General features: G+C 45.0%; 1 protein-coding gene across 8 annotated transcripts in view; it reads left to right on the top strand.

Moving 5' to 3' along the window:
• The window catches only part of CADPS (calcium dependent secretion activator), a 210823-nt gene that overhangs the window by 62132 nt on the left and 132682 nt on the right, over positions 1 to 16009 (top strand). For all 8 annotated transcript variants that reach the window (XM_069028361.1, XM_069028360.1, XM_069028367.1 and 5 more), the window contains exon 4: positions 11971 to 12051. In XM_069028361.1, the coding sequence (XP_068884462.1) occupies positions 11971 to 12051 (81 nt within the window). The remainder of the gene's footprint in view (positions 1 to 11970; positions 12052 to 16009) is intronic.

The raw sequence follows: 16009 nt of genomic DNA, 5'->3' as shown, positions 1-16009 counted from the left end.
TTTAGGAATCAGGGCTGGCATGCATGGAGCACTCAGTGCTGCATGATAGTGAGGATGAGGTGATGGCAGATGAGGGGACACTGCTTTGCCAGATGAAGTTTGTTACAAATTCCCATCTGCTCAGAAGCAGAAGCTATAAGGTTTGTGCTGTACAAGTAATTATTTGTTATACATTTTTAAACATGAAGTCTAGTCCAAACGGCAAATATATTCAGTGTGTCATTGTGCAGTTAAGAAGGCTGCCAGCAGCATAAACCAGAATAACTCTGTGTGGTGATCAGGCTGAGATGGGATTTTCTGCTTTGCCCATTTTCTCCTCCCCACGCTTGGGTACTCGTTCTCTTAGCTGGGCTCCTGCTCGTATGAGCCAGCATCTTGCAGAGCCAGCTGCTTTGTCACCCCCTCCATTCATTTTTCCTGTGATGGAAAGCACATCTGGCACAGCTGGGAGGTGTTTGGCTGGGTGTGAAAATGGCTCTGGAAAAAATGGAACAGGATTGCTGTTTTTTCTCCCAGTGGAATATGGAAGAGGCAATCTTACATCTCTTAATTTTCAGCAAATTCACGCTGTGGAGTGAACCTGCACATGGTTTATAATGTAGGCAAATTTGGGCTGAATGAAACATTTTTCCAGATTTTTAAGGGACTGGTTGAATTGTTTCAGCAATGTTTTACCCTCCACTCTAAATTCCACTAAAAAAGAGTGGGAGAACGGATTTAAGATGGATCTGAGCATTTTAGAAACAGGAAAGCTTAGGTTTTTAAGGTTGCAGAAAAATGTAGGGAGGAAAACTGAAAATGAATGCTTTTCGACAGGGTGGGATCTGTTGTGGATTTTGCTCAGCCTGTGAGCCAAAGGATTTTGTTATTCCCTCAGCTCTCATGCAAGGTCACAGCATGATCCTCAGTTGATTCCTTTGCACCTGTGAAGCAGCACAGGCAGGTACCAGAGCATTTCCCAGATGTGCTGGTTTCCAGCAAGAGCTCCCTTGTTTTCATCCACCTTTCTTAACAGCTTTCTCAGCATTTGGGCCATCAGTCCTGTTGGAGCCTGCTTTTCCCTGTTGTTTTTCCCTATAACTCCACTGGAGAAAGAGGGGGCGGATACAGAGGGTATGCAGCAATCTGACCCCATGGGTTGCACACATGCATTATTTTTTTCTAGTGCCCTGAGCACTGCTCTCTTGCCTTTGATTTCCATAGATCTCTTTGATTAATAAGAAACAGAGGGGAAGGGTTTCAGCTGTAGGTTCCATATGTATATATTCCCATGGGTTTATTGCTGGTAACATCTGGGGTGATACCTTCATTTGAAGTAAGAGGGTGGTTCTAGCAGTGCAATTTTGATCAGGTTACAGAGCAGAATGCAAAAATAAGCTGAATTCCATGAGAATGCTTCAAGTTGTGGCTTTTCTCTTTAATCTCTTCATTGATGTTTTTCCTAATTTCTAAAAAGAACCGCAGCAGTTGGCTGAGATGAACAGGTACTGGTGCTGCAGACCTACAGTCATGGTTGCACTCTGTCTTACATCTGGATTCCAGCTGTATATTTTGCACTGCTCTCTTACATGTCTTTTCTGCATGTAGAGTACATTGTTCTCAGTGAAAGCTTAAAGGGAAGATTGAGGGTAGACCCAGATGAAATGGGATCAGAGAGCAGGTTATCACCTTATTTTTGCAGCATGCTGCCATCCAGAAAGCACCGAGGGACTTCAACAATAGCAGAGACTGTAATGCCATACTCTCTGAGTGTCCAGTATATTTTCCCTAACTCTCTAAGGAAAAGTCTTCTGCCCTGCCAACAATTTCCAAGGAAAGAGGTCACGCCTTGCTGAATGTAGTTCAAAATAAACCACATTTCCTCTGAAAGCAGGAGATGACAGTGTTTCTGGCAAAGGAGCTGTCTGGAAGAGTCACCGTGCAGCTACATTGGGGCCTGACCCACCACCCAGCATATATCCCATCCATAATCTTTTGTTCATGTAACTCTGCTGCACAGGACTGTGCCATCTCCCCTGGCATTCCAGCCCTCTCTGTCAGGCTGTCCCTGGGGTTCAAGGGTGGTGAGTACTGTTTCCTCTTCTCCAGTTGTATTGCATCCTGGCATGTGCCAAGGCTGAGGTAGTCCTGCCTGGGTTGGGATGAATGTGTTGGGAAATTAGTGTTTTACCTGGCTTTAAATACAAAGAATAATTAGTTAAGCAGTGTTAAAAAGAGCTCTCCACCCAATGGGATGGAAGAGCTCTGTCTGGAGGTTCTATCCCTACTGAGCTCTAGGGAAAGATAATTGAGAGGCAGAGTGGGACTGGTGGAAAGATGGTGTTCATGCTGTCATGAACACAGTGCAAGACCATCAGGACGACACCGGTCTGTTTTCTGCCCGGCTCCCCCCATCCGCAGGTTGCTGCACACACAGCTCCTGCAGAGAGCCTGGGAGCATGGGGCTGCAGGCACTGCTCCTAAATGCTCCACAGCAGCCTGGCTTCATTCTCCATATCGTGGTGGCCAGGGCTCAGGGTTGGGAGGGCAGGGGCAGCCTTGGCCAGGGGAGTAGGGGGGACAGATGGACACCTCGGGGTGGTGAAGAGATGGACACCTCATCCCTCTGCTCCAGCTGGAGCAGGTTGTAGGCAAACAACTCTCCTGCACACACTGGGACAGCAGAGCAGCTTGAAAGCTTCACATAATAATATTTCACGTGGAGAAGGCTGTTAATGATGGGATGTGACTGACTGCCTTTTTCTGTTGCTGCTGTATTAGCTGTACTTAAATCAGCTTACACTAACTGCAGTTATATTTAATGTTCTCTGTCTACACAGCTGAATTTTTAGATTGTTAATTTTCAATTGCAGATTGTTGAATTATGTCTGAACTTTTCATAAATATTTGGAACATGAGTTAATATTTTCTATTACATGCGATACACGGTCTGGAAAAAACTAATTGTTCTTAGTGCTGTGCACTGGGTCTGCCAGTGCCCTCAGAGCCTTGATGCTCTTTTATCTGCAGGTTCTTGCCTTCATAGCTGATGTGTCAGAAATTGAGGCCTGTAGCTGGTACTCTGTGTATGTCATGGTCAGGAAAGCTATTTAGGATTCATTTGGCTCCCTGACAAGAAGAAAAGGAAATGTTTATTTTCCACAGTGTGGTAACATGGTGAGGACTGGATGCTCATGACACTACATGTGTGTATTATTGCTGTGGTCCCAGAGCCTGCTCTGAACAGCAAAATGAGATCTGGAAGGCAATGGTTCTAAGACTAGGAGGAAATTTTAGGGTCTTCAAACCCCAGGGCCCCAAAAGCTCATCCCTGTTTGCCCATCCTTCCCTACCCAGACAGGACTGCATACAGGGCCATGGTTTGAGCTGATTGGAGTAAAGCCAGTGCAGGCCTAGAAGCAGCAGTGCCATGCTCTGTGCAGAGGGAGCTGGGCTGTCCAGCTGCATGGCAGGAGCTGCTGCTGCCAGGCTGTAACATCATATTTTGTAATTGTTATAGTACCTGTACACAGAAATAATTTATCATACATTTAATATGGACAAATAACAGCATTTTCTATATTGTGTAGATAGTTTGCTGGGGTGACTGTCCCCACCAGTAAGGGGATGAGGATGGTGCACTCCATGGAAGGACTTGCCCCACCTGCTAAGCTCTCCCCACATATGGTGGTACCTTGTGCTGTATTCCTCCTCCTCTCATCTTATGGACTTGCTGCTTTCAAAGCATCACATTTTTGCTCCATGTGTTTGTTTTTCCATAGCTGTGCCTCTTGCTGCTTTTCTGTGCCTCCTTCAATTCTTCTCACATCCTTGATCCTTAATGCAGGTGCCAGAGCATCTTGCAAGGCTATTACATGAGGTTAGATCCCACATGACAGCTTGCAGCTCCACCTGACCCTTCTCAGAGATGCCAGACATCCACTGTGTGCCACTGGTTCTTCAGGGGCAGAATAGGTCCTGTTGGAGGGGATCAGGCAGTAAGAGAGGTGGCAGATGTTCCCAATTAGTGAAGCTAGGATTCCAATCCATACTTCTTGTGATTTTTTTTCATATTGTTGAATGCTAATTATTTTTGAAAGAGGTGAGTTTTCTGAAATGCAGTGATATGATTAGATAGGATTGATATGGCTAAGGATTGATACTGCTCCTGTTCAAAACCAGGAGGTAAACTTCTCTGAAACCTTTGAATGACTCAGAGCACAGATGTTTGGGCACTACTCTAAGAAAAGTGAGGAATTTACCATTAAATTACCATAATATAGTGATTTAGCATAGCAATACTGATTGTTTATTAATCATTAATAGTTGTTATGTATTGATCAAAGGGACTTAGAGATGTGATGTTTCTGCTGTGGATTTTGATAAGCTGATACCAATTAGTAAGCAGAATATTTGGTGCAAGTTGGAGGGACTAAAATAGCTCGATCTGCAGTGAAAGGCGGTTCCCTTCCAGTTCTCTGTTGCTGTAGCAAGGGGGTCTGATGGTGACCTATACAGAGACTTCTGGAGAAGTGGGATCCTACTCACAGGTGAGACTAGCAGCTTCAGCTCCCACCTCTACCGTAGGATGCCCCACTGAGAACATGTAGCAACCCCTTTATGTGATGGAAATTTGCTGCCTAGAGGCTTAATTCTCCTGACTGCTTTCTCCCTGACCTCATGGGAAAGTTTGCTGCATCAAACCAGTGTGAAAGACATCAGCCTGTTCAGGAGGTTGGTCTCTTTAGATCTCTGGCTGTGATAAATCTAAACTTCACAAATACAAAAATGAACTGTAACGAGCAGGACTGCAATGTTTGCTATCTTAGTCCTTGAAAAAGTGGGAGCCATAACCTTCTCTTTACATTCCCTCTCCCTTGTTTTCTGCTGATTTAGCATATAATAGAACCAAAACCTTGCTGTTTCATGGCCAGTTTTTGCCAGTTTTTTGCTCAGAGCTTTCTGCAGAAAAACAGTTATTGCACAGACACCATTGGAGATGTTCCCACATCTTATTCCATTACATTTAATCCTGATAAGTGTGAGGGTACTGCAGCTTTGCTGGACTAGGTCCTCATGCAACTTGCTTGAGCTCCAAAAGTCAAAGCCCATTTTGAATTAAGTGATGAATGTGTCTACCATTAAGCTTTTAATCAATGAGGAGGATTTGAGGATATGTAGATCCTTCTCCAGTGATGATTGGGATGAATTAATTACAGCTAATTCTAGCTGTAAAACTTACTTGGAACTCAATAGTAGTTTATTGCCATGTTTAGGAAGTTCAGGTGATTCTCTTTGCATTAACTGATGTGAAATTCAACATATGATAAGCTATAAGGAAACACAAGCAAGCTAAATGTAGTGCTGTATCTCAGGCAGCATCAGCCAGCCAGTGCTCCAGTTTCTTTCATGGTGCCATTGCTCAGTGTATGCTGCCTGCCCGCCTTCAAGCATCCTTATGCAATGCCATAAGAAGAGGGTATTAAGGCATGCTCAGAGGTCAGAGCCTCTGGACAGCTTTAGTTTTCAATCCCTTTCAGTGTCATACACCTCACACAGATGATCTTGCAGAGGGATTTGCAGGGTTCAAAAGTTCTCTGGCCACAGATGGAAAGGACATGCCTTCCAAGTGAATGTGCTCTGCTATCCCTTTTCTTAACAGCTTGCAAAACATTTGCAATGTAGGCAGCACTTTTTTCTTCCCCTTCCTGTTTTGCTGACTCTGATTTCTCATTTACTTTGATTTATCATTGCACATAAATCTGGAAGTATCTTTGCACAACCTGCTGGAAAGATGCATGCTGTGTTTTCTTGTCTCAGCTTTCCTCAACCTCATGGTGCAGCCTTGCGAAGCTGTGGAGAGGTGTGGTGGTAGGCAGGTTGGGAACCAAGAGGGCATGGAGAGATATCATCTTTTCCTGCATAGGATCCATGCCTGGCACCTGCCTGCCCTTTCCAGAGCACCAGCTCATGCTGGGTGATCCATCAGCACTCTGCAGATCAGCAGTGAGTACCCATGAGTGCTGCTGCCAGCAGCAAAGAGGGCATGAGAAACCTCTGCCTGCACGTGCCACGAGAGCTGCTCTGGTGGAAAATCATCTCAGTTCATGGGATAAACAGCTATCTAAGACAGCACTCAGACCACAGTGAATCCAAGGGTGGATCTCTTGACCTCACCTGGTGAAGCAGGCATGGTCCCAGCATCCACAGGTGGATGTGATGGGTGAGAGCCTGTGCAGCCCCGGTGGCTGCTGAGGCACAGAGATTTATTGCAGCACTCTGAGATTCACACTGAGGCGGGGAGAGGCTGCTCTACATCCTGGGGAATGTTTTCATTCAAATGATGAATCTAGTGCAACCCTAAAGTTCGTGAAGCATGAAATAAGATTTCTCTTTAAGAGAGAAGCACCAGCCCTTACTGAATTATCCAAGTCCTTTCTATTGTTTTAAACCACCCTCACAGGGCCTCCTGAGTGCTCTCATGCAGAAGTCGTTCATTAGATAACCTAAGAGTTTGCTGGGATAGTAGGAGCCAGCACCCATCCACAGCAAACAGCAACTGTGGAGCCCTTACTGAATTATTATGGAAATGACTGAATCCCTGCAGCGTAGCCTGTTTTACTGACACATGAGCAAAATGAGGTAGTCCCCTCCCCAGGGGAGGGGGTTTGTCACATTTTGGGGTGCTGGAACCCTAGGGTTGTGTGAGGAGCTAGGGCTTATGGGAGGGAAAAAAGAAATTTTGATGAGTTAATAGGCACAGATTCCTTGAATTAAGGTGAACCTTACATTATACTAGAAAGATTTTTCATGACTGAACCTAAAAGACTGATTTGGGGAGCTCTGATTGGCCAGAGGAGAAGTAGACTTAGGCATCGCTGCTGTGCAGTGGCACCAGGAGATCAGTCCCCTGGGATGCTGGGGGATCATATGGCACTGCAATCCTAAGAGGACGTGTTCTGCTGGTCCCTCCAGGTCTTCCAAAATCCTCTCTCGAACTGTTGGAGTGACAGTTGTTGAATCCACAGTTGGGCTATGCAGATGCTGCCGTGGTTGCTGATGCAGGGAGGTCAACCCCCCTGTGTCAACCTTCCCCCCCTCACATGGGGAAGCTGTCCTTGCTTCTGTTTCCTTGCTCCTGTTTCAGATCCCAAAGCAGCCAGTGGTCTGTGGGTTGCAGTTTGCTGCTCAGAGGGTGAGTATGTTGCCCATGACATTAGTGACTTACCCTTCTGAGACAGCTTAGCATCATTCATGTTCCCAATTTAAAGGGAAGTCAGAATCCCACCTGTGGGAAGAGGGAGTGTTCAGATCCTCTTCCGCTTTCTGCTTCAGACTTATGGGAGGAGGTTGGGGCCTTGAGCACCAGACTGCTGCCCTCCCACTGCCCCTGGCTGCTGGTAGACAGGAGTATTTACCATTAGTGGGAAAAGGATGCTACAGAGCAGTCTGTGACAATGACATGAAGCATATGTGTGCCACATGGTGCCACTCTGTCCTGCCTCATGGCACTTTATCTCCTAAAACAGCAGCTTTGTGGTAAGAAACCAAGGGCATCCCTGCAATGAGTCACTTTTGAGGGCCATGTTTCTTTCAGTTGAAGCACTCCAAGATGCTGATGCCACAAGTTGTGAGTACTCCTGGACTGACAGATTAATCATTAATTGATGTGGCTTATGAAATTTTCAGTGTTTTCTCATACTGTGCATCACAAAGTGAAACCATCTTTTATGAGACACAGATCTCTCCTAAAGAGCTATATCAAAGCTGCAAAATTGTCACCCATATTGTGATCTTGTTCAGCCTTCACCATGAGCATGTTTACTTTGAAATACTTAACCATTTGCTGAGCTACAGAGCTCCCAACATGTTAAAGGATGAGTGCCTTGAAACTTTGAGGCACTTGGCACCTATAACCATGCAAGGCACATGCATTTGGTCACACTAATTATTTTGGCAGGACTTAAGCCAGGCTTAGGAAGAACATGAGTGGGTAATGGCTTTTGTCTTAGTTTTCCAGCCATGGAAAATAATTCACAAAGTGGCATTTTCAGACCCCTCCCAGCTGCATGGTGTGTGCTGAACACAGGGATAGAGAAGATTAATATTGGGGATCCATCAGAGTGCCCCCAGCCAGGACAGTCCCTGCTTGGCAGCAGCCCACCTGTTCACCCATTCTTGGGTGCCAATACTGCTATGGAGGAAAACCAACACAGGCAGTAGCTGAACATTTCATAGAGACCTGGACTAAATGCTTTTCTTTCCAGAAGAATAAAAACCAGGTGTGTTTACGTTCCCAATGCAGCATAAAGGAGGTTGCTGCAGCTCAGCATTTGTGCTGCCAGAGCATTTAAAATGTATTTTTCCAGAACCCCGTTGCAAATGGCTGGACCTCTGCAGGGACCTGTGTCATGGGAGGGCCACTTGATCCACCACCACATTGTAACCTTTCTCGGATGGGAGATGCCCTGGGACAGGCTACAGTTACACTGCAGGAACAGGGATGTTGTGACATCTGCTGCCTTTGCTGAGAAGCAGGGATCAGCATTAGCAGTGGCTGGCAGGGAGGGATTAAACTGTTGAATGGTCCTGGTGGTTTCTGGCTGGTGCTGATGGCAGTTACACCAACAATGCCTGTCATGTCCACAGCGTAAATGCCAGGCCTTGAGGGTTGTATCTGTATGTTGCCTACTGTCATTATAAACACTCTTAGCTTATACTGATGTTATTTCATTACACACCCGGGTAGTTTGCAACAACGTTATTCCCAGCAGTGCTGAGCTCAGAGCGTGGGTTTAGCTCCTGTGTTGTTTTTCACTCCCTGTGTCTGTTGGGACCGTGCCCCATCAATCTGTGTTTTGTGGAACAGCTGAATCCGCTGCACTCTTACCAACCAGCCAAGGGCTGTGTACAGCATGTCACTTGTACCACCAGCATCAGCCCCAGACTTGGAGGGTTGGTCTCATCTGCAGCCCTCTCACTGTGGTCAGTAGCAAGAGAGCTGTGCCCTGCTCAGTCCCCAGGCAGGTGTGTGGATCTGAGGTGTGAATCTGAGCCAAACTTCTCTGTGCACAGCAAAGAAGGAAAGAGGAGGGCAGCCTGGGCTGCTCCAGTGGCTCGTTTGGAGCCATGGCAGTGATTGTAAATGGTTTGGCTTTAAGCTGTGAAAAAACCGAAGCTGGAGATTTCAATAGAAACACTTTAAATAAAACACTTGGACTCCAAAAACATGGGGGTTTAAAATCCCCTAATACCGTTCATGTCCTTGTACTGCCTTTGGCATTTCCGGGTATAAGTGGAAGTGAGCCTGGGCTCTTGGCTTTAAAAACTACAAAGCTCAGGCTGGGTGATGTGCAGGAGATCTCTGATGCAGCAAACACTTCAGATGTGGGTTTAGTAGGTGCCTGTGCATCTTGTTGAAGATCTTACAGCCTAATTAGGCTGGTTGGTTTGTGTCTGCTTCTGCCTTTCAGAGATGTCGAGGGATTATCTCCCATCCTTTTGGAATAATAGGAGGAAATCTCTCTCAGTGAGTTTGTTTCAGGGGGATGGAAGCAAAGGATTGCTTCTGCAGGCCAGCAACTGGTTCTTACTGCAATCAAAACTGTCAAGTTCTCATGAGGAACATTTTAAACCCATTTCTCTTATTTACTAGTGCCCACTAAAAATTATTCTTTATTAACAGCTTATGTGTAAAAAAGCCTGTCTTACTGCAAGGTCCTTTTCTTGCAATTGAACCCTCACCAAGGGTTAGAGTAGACATCTGCCCTGCAATGCCTGCAGTGATAGGCTGGCTGCAGTGCTGGTCAGTTTTGGGTTCCACTTCAAACCTAATCTACATAGAATTTTTAATTTTTATTCTTTTGCTTTAACAACTGTTACACCAATGTAGATAATCTCTGCAGGGCAGGCAGAGAGAACTAATGTGGTTGTGGGTAGACATATGAAAACGTCTAATTTACCAGCAGGCAGTTGGGTAATGATCAGTTGAGAATTGCAAATTATGTACATCATGTATTTGTGGCACACTGCTGAAGAAAAGCCTAGTGCATATGACAAATCATATATATACTGAAATTTATAATACTTTTCACATTTAATTGACTGGGGCAACCTTATGATTTATATCTTTGCTTTATTCACAGCACACCCATAACATAGTCATAATGCAGAATGAAACTAATTCAGTTTCTCTTTGACTTTTTGAATCATTTATGTATTTGGCTGTCAAGTACTTAAATATAAAGTGGACATACATGTGGCAGATAATAAATAGCTGATCCTCTAGTTAAGAAACTGAGTTTTAATGATATTAAGGTCTGTGTTGCCTTACTTGGTCTTGCTTAAACGGCATGCCTCACATTTGCACCTTGCCTTATTTCACAAGCGAAGTATATTTTATGGGCACCAGCATTACTCTCTTAATGATCCTATATAGAGTTATGACTGTGTAAAATGTACTCTGCTTGCTTTGATGGCAGCAGGAGCCTTTCCCAGGCACAGGAGTCCTTCCCAGGTACAGGAGGAGACAGTGGCTGAGCTGTTGGGCTGCTGCTCTTAGTCACAAGAGATCTGCTGGAAGGTGCCAGGAGGACAGGCAGGGGCTGTCTCATTAGTACCATTCTGTAGACAACAAGAAGAAAATGTTATTTTGGCTACTAAGACTATGATTGCTTTCCCAAAGATCAGCTTTTGTCATGGAGCTATCATGCAGAGTCATTGAAAATACATCCTGGAAATATTTTTTGTTTCTTTTAAATACCAGGTTACTTGGCTTGGCATCGCTACTTAATCTTGGGAAGCACAGCCCTGGAAAGCAGTACCTTACCCACTCAACCACAGCCACAGAGACTGCCTAGGTTGCTTGTTGGCTCCTAAGAAAAATAATCTTCTGCAGTCAGATCTTTCCTTGACACCTGTAGCATCACTGAAAAACATCTGCACAATCAAGATAGTGCAGAAAGCGTGAGGCAGTTTATTATCATACTGCAAAATTAACCCTCCTCTACAGCAGCATCCTCAGTTTCTAAATTTAGCTCCTGAGTTATTTTGGGTAATATGTGATTAACCTCAATTACTGTAGCTCAGATAGAATTCAAATAATGTCCCCTCTTTCAGAGTTGCAAAGAAATGGAAATCTAGGTCTGTACATTTTCTACCCTTAATGAAGCAGCTTCGCGAGGTGCTTCCACACTCGTACAGGATAATTGTGAGGTACATTTGTTCATGGAGAAATTAACAGGGGCAGCTGATCCCAAAAGGTGCTGCTAATCCATGGCTCTGTACTGGTGCTCGGATCAGGAGTATAAAGATGAACCACACCAGCAGGTTACATCATGCAGCTGATGTGAATGAAACCACTGAAGCTTCAATGGATTTGGATCACAGTCAGGACACGTTGTAGTTTTCCTGAATTAAATCCCTAACAAAGGCTTTCAAAAACTAATCAAAAATACACTTTCCATCAATCTCAGCCATAGTCAATATGGGCTCTCTGGAAAATCAATGGTGAAGCAATGTGCAGAAATAACACCTGCACATATGTGGATCTGCATGAGCGTGTGTGAGAGAGGCAAGGGATGTGGAGGCAGACAGATGAGGAGATGCCATGGAAAGTGGTGGGTCGGGGGCACAGTGGTGTTTCAGCTAATCCAGTGAGTACCAACAGATGAGTTCATTATTCACCAGGCTGAGAATCAGAACTTTTGTCATCATTGTAGCTGTAACTTTCCAGACTACACTGTACCAGACCACCTCAGGGGGAGGATGTTCAACCCCAGGAGGCAGCTGGGCAGGCATCAAAAACTGTATGTTTTGGTTTGGTGAACATTGTGTTTGTCCTTTGTGGGGGCTTCTGTTCCAGAATGTGGCCCCTCACCACTTACTCTATCAACAATGTAGCACAGGTGATCAGCCTGAAGAACTGAACTGCTCCTAAAGGTGCTGCACTTGTTAATTTTTCACCTTGATTTGCCTTTTGTTTTTATACAGCTGGACAACCCTGATGAGCAAGCAGCGCAGATCAGACGTGAGTTAGATGGACGTCTCCAAATGGCAGAACAAATTGCCAAGGTAAAAAAAAAGTCCACTGTTATTAATAACCTCTTCATTTAGGAGTGTACAAGGAGTTTGATGCAGCCCCCAGGTCCTGTCATTCTCTTATGAGTTTCTTCTCACAATAATTACCAGTTAAAAATGATTAGCTGGAAACAAACAAGATGAATCTGTTGTGATGTGCATTTCTTGAAATGTCCTGATGAGCTGGGACAGTTTAGATTCCTGATAAATCCTTTGTGAATCTGCAGAGGTCACATTTCTATCCTAGACAATAAGGTGGGTGATGGAGTGTAAAAAACAGGAGCCAGGAATTGTCCTGATGGGGTTTGTGTTGTTTGGTGGGCTGATGGGAGCCACAATTTCCTGCCTGTAGGTAAATGCTACCTCAATAAAGGTCCTTCAGATGTATTGTCCCAAACAAGTTCACACTGTGCATGAGAGCAGTCAGGCCAGTGTTGTCCCCTGCAGACATCGCTGCTGTTTGGAGCAGCAGGCACAGGACCTCCTTGATAACCAAGCACTCAGCAAATCTCCCTAGAGGCCCTTCTGTAAGGAGCTGTCTCCCTAGGAACAAATCACACCTTCACACAGTGCAGATTTACATGGCCTCCAATGGATCACAGATGATGGAGAGGATCCTGTTGACATCAGTATGGCCAAGTTTTATCCTTGCCTCTAATCAGATGCTCTGAGTCACTGATAAAGCCCTTAATGGGGCTGAAGTCATTGGGAATGATCTATCTGGCTGTTCTTGATAATCAAGAAACCATTACTACAAGTCAAAAAATAAGATCTAATCAGAGAGACAAGCTCAGTCTAGGGGCCTGCCTTTCAGCAGCAGTCCTCCCAGCACTGAGCTGGGCCCAAATTAAGATTTTTTTATAAGAAAGGTAATATCAGGGCTGTTTGCAACCACACTGATATGCCTGGGTGTGAAAAGCAGAGTGTATTGATTTGTAGTCAGGCATTAACAATAGTGCTGGTGGAGCCTGCACAGCTCCTCCTCACTAACACCTCTGTTAAACATCTGCTGCTGTTTTGTCTTTGGGGACATAGGCTCTGGCTTTCCCTACTTCACTGATAAAATTAGTGAGATGGCCAAGGACCACGTGGCCAATCAATGGTGCAGCAAAACAGCAAACTGACTGCAGTTCTTTTGTTCAGCATTTGGCCCTCTGCCACTTTATTCTTGTCAAGAAAATGTACAGTATTCATTTGCAGTGAAATGTAAGCCCCTGCACTGAGTGTGGCTGCTCTAGTTCTGAGATGGGTACCCAGGCCCTGGGTGCGAGAACAAGATTGCCTGGTTTTGTTATTTCATTTTGTCTTTATGGCATGTAGAATAACAATATGCATGATTCAGTAGCAGCCAGCAGAAGCTGCAGCTTCATTAATTATTTTTTGCAAATAAGAATTTGCCATTTCCATTCTTCCCCCAAGGATGCTGAAAACATACTGTGACACTGCTGGCTGTCTGAGAGTCAGGGGGAAACTCCTCAACATAACCTGACATATCCCTGTGCAGAATTCAACCTTCAAAATATAACTGTGCAGCTTGGAGGGTGGTTTAGAGTAAAAAGGCCTTACCTGTGTTCCAGTTCGCAACTATGGGTATTTAATCTCTGTTACTGCTGCAGGCCTTCTCTCCAGAATGTCAGGTCCTGCCAGCATCTGCCTGTGAGAAACCTTGTTCTTTCAGATCCATGAATACCACATTTTGGAGGCATCCAAATGACCTTTTGAATCCTCTTCTGTATCCTCCTTCTGGGCAAGGCTGCTTTCCTTGTAACAGAGGGGAGGTTCACAATTCAGCTCAGTGAAAGGATAGCATTTCTATTTTTATGTCCAATTTGCAGCTTTTAATACAGATTTGCTGCACAGGGAGGCTTACAGTGCTTGTGAAACCAGCCCTGAGGTGGCTGTCTTGGAGATTCCATGCTCAAGGCAAATTAATACCTCGTTAATAAATTAAGAAAGTCACACCAGGACATTTGCACTTCAGAGGCAGCAAAGGCTGTGGAGTCTTATGATACTGGTGGCTCTGCAAGGCTTCATCTGACCTGTTGTGTGACCTTGAAAAAGTCCCTCTGCATGCCAGCTTTCCTGCCTCTGGATACTAGGACACAGCTCTGGGAATTTTTACCTTCCTGTGTACCCAGGAGAGGGCAGCTCAGTGCAGCACTAGGGCAGTACTAGGCAAGGTCCCCCACTGAGCCTGACTCCATCGAGGTGCATCTGCCCAGTCTTGGAGCCAGGTGGCTTGAGGATCATGCTCGGAGTCAAGCAGATGTTTTAAAGCTGAATCTGGACAGGCTTTTCAGTCTGCATGTTGTACTTTTCCAGCAGCTAAATAGAGCAGCATTTCAGCTGAGAGCATAGTGATGCCAAGGCGTATGTATATTTTTCTCTGCAGTAGCAAGAGATCTGCTGTCCTCTGGAGCTTTTTCTCCCATCCAGTCACCTGACCTCAAGGACAAGGAGGGGTACGTGTAGGGGCAACTAAATAAGACCTTGTAGTGATACTAGAGTGATATGTCTGTCTGGGGCTGGACCCACTCTGCTCCAGCCTGCTGGACAGGTCATTCCTCATATCTTGACTATGCCTCTCTCCATGCTTGTCCCCATTCCTGATCCTCTCTCTGATCCCAGTACATGAGGAGGTGAGTAATGTCCTTTCTTGCTGTTGTCTGCTCTCTTGATAGTGTCTTACTCCAGACTTCCCCCAGCTTTATGTCCGATCTGATGGGTGACTTAAGACCACACATGCATCTCTGCATTTCCAACAGCAGTTAAATAGTCCCAGTTAAACTGTTACACATCACTTCAGACTACATTTTTAGCCTTAATACAAGAAGTTGCTGGTGTCACACAGTGAAATGTCTTGGTCCTTGCTGCACTTCTGAAGAGCTTTGTGAGGGCAATGCCAAAACTGCAGTTCCTGGAGAGATGGATGGCAGCAGGGTAAAAAAGCAGTAATGTCTGAACATCATTGCTTCAGCAGTAGTTCTCAAAATTTACAAAAAAGTTGCTTTTTTTTTTTTTCCTAAGGGTGACTTGCAACTTATATAATGCACAGACAGTACAGCAGACTGATTAGGTAGTTTATCTTATGTCAGGTCTAATTTGCATGAGGGAGTTACTTCCCAAGATTGAGGCTGGAAACAGATGACTACTTCTTCAACTGCTTGGTGTGAGTGCTGCTGTGAGCTCTGCTTGTAGTGGGTAAGCTGTTGAGGACTGATGCAAAAACTAGTGCAGAGAACTTTTTCAGCAGCCTGATGACAGTCTTCTAGAAGAAACATGACCTTATTTTCTTTTCTAGCATACGTTTTACAAATGGCATTTTACAGTGTTGTGAATTGCCACCAAGATTCTTTGTACATTAGCCTTCTGTTCCCTGGCTGTAGATGCTACCTCACTGTCTTGCGCCTTGCACAGTGTCTTGTAACCCACTGAGAGACATTCAAATCCTGAGCAGATTCAGGCCATGGGAAGAGTTGTCAGAAGATGTAGGGCTCAGGCTGGTGATGGGCAGCCGTTAAAAGCTTAGAACTTGCATTGGGGAACATCATATTTTGCTCTTGCTGTTACCTTTGGTTTTAGAGTTTAAATTTCCTGTTGACAGCAAGCAGCACTGGAGGGTCTCAGTGAAAGGCTGTCTTCTTGGGGGGAGGGTCAGGCTTTGGCAAGTAGTGGAAAGGATGTTTTACCCCTTCTTCCAGTTAGGACCAAACATTCCTGCCCACACATGGCTGATTTTCCATCTTTGGGCTCCTTTCACACGTAGAAACCTGATGGAGCAACTGCTCAGAAGTGTTTTATAAAGAGCTGGCACAATTGGGAGACTGGAAAACAAATTTCTTACTGTCAGCATCCTCTGAATCCTTAGTAAGTTGCTGTTGGTCACAAAGTTCAGTTGAGATCTGGCCTTGGAGTGTTTGTAATTGAGAATACATCCACAGGAGAAAGTCCA

The sequence above is a fragment of the Aphelocoma coerulescens genome, chromosome 12 (genome assembly GCF_041296385.1).
Source record: "Aphelocoma coerulescens isolate FSJ_1873_10779 chromosome 12, UR_Acoe_1.0, whole genome shotgun sequence".
Classification (NCBI taxonomy): Eukaryota; Metazoa; Chordata; class Aves; order Passeriformes; family Corvidae; genus Aphelocoma; species Aphelocoma coerulescens.
Note: the sequence above shows the minus strand (reverse complement) of the source record. Positions and strands in the feature narration are given on the sequence as shown.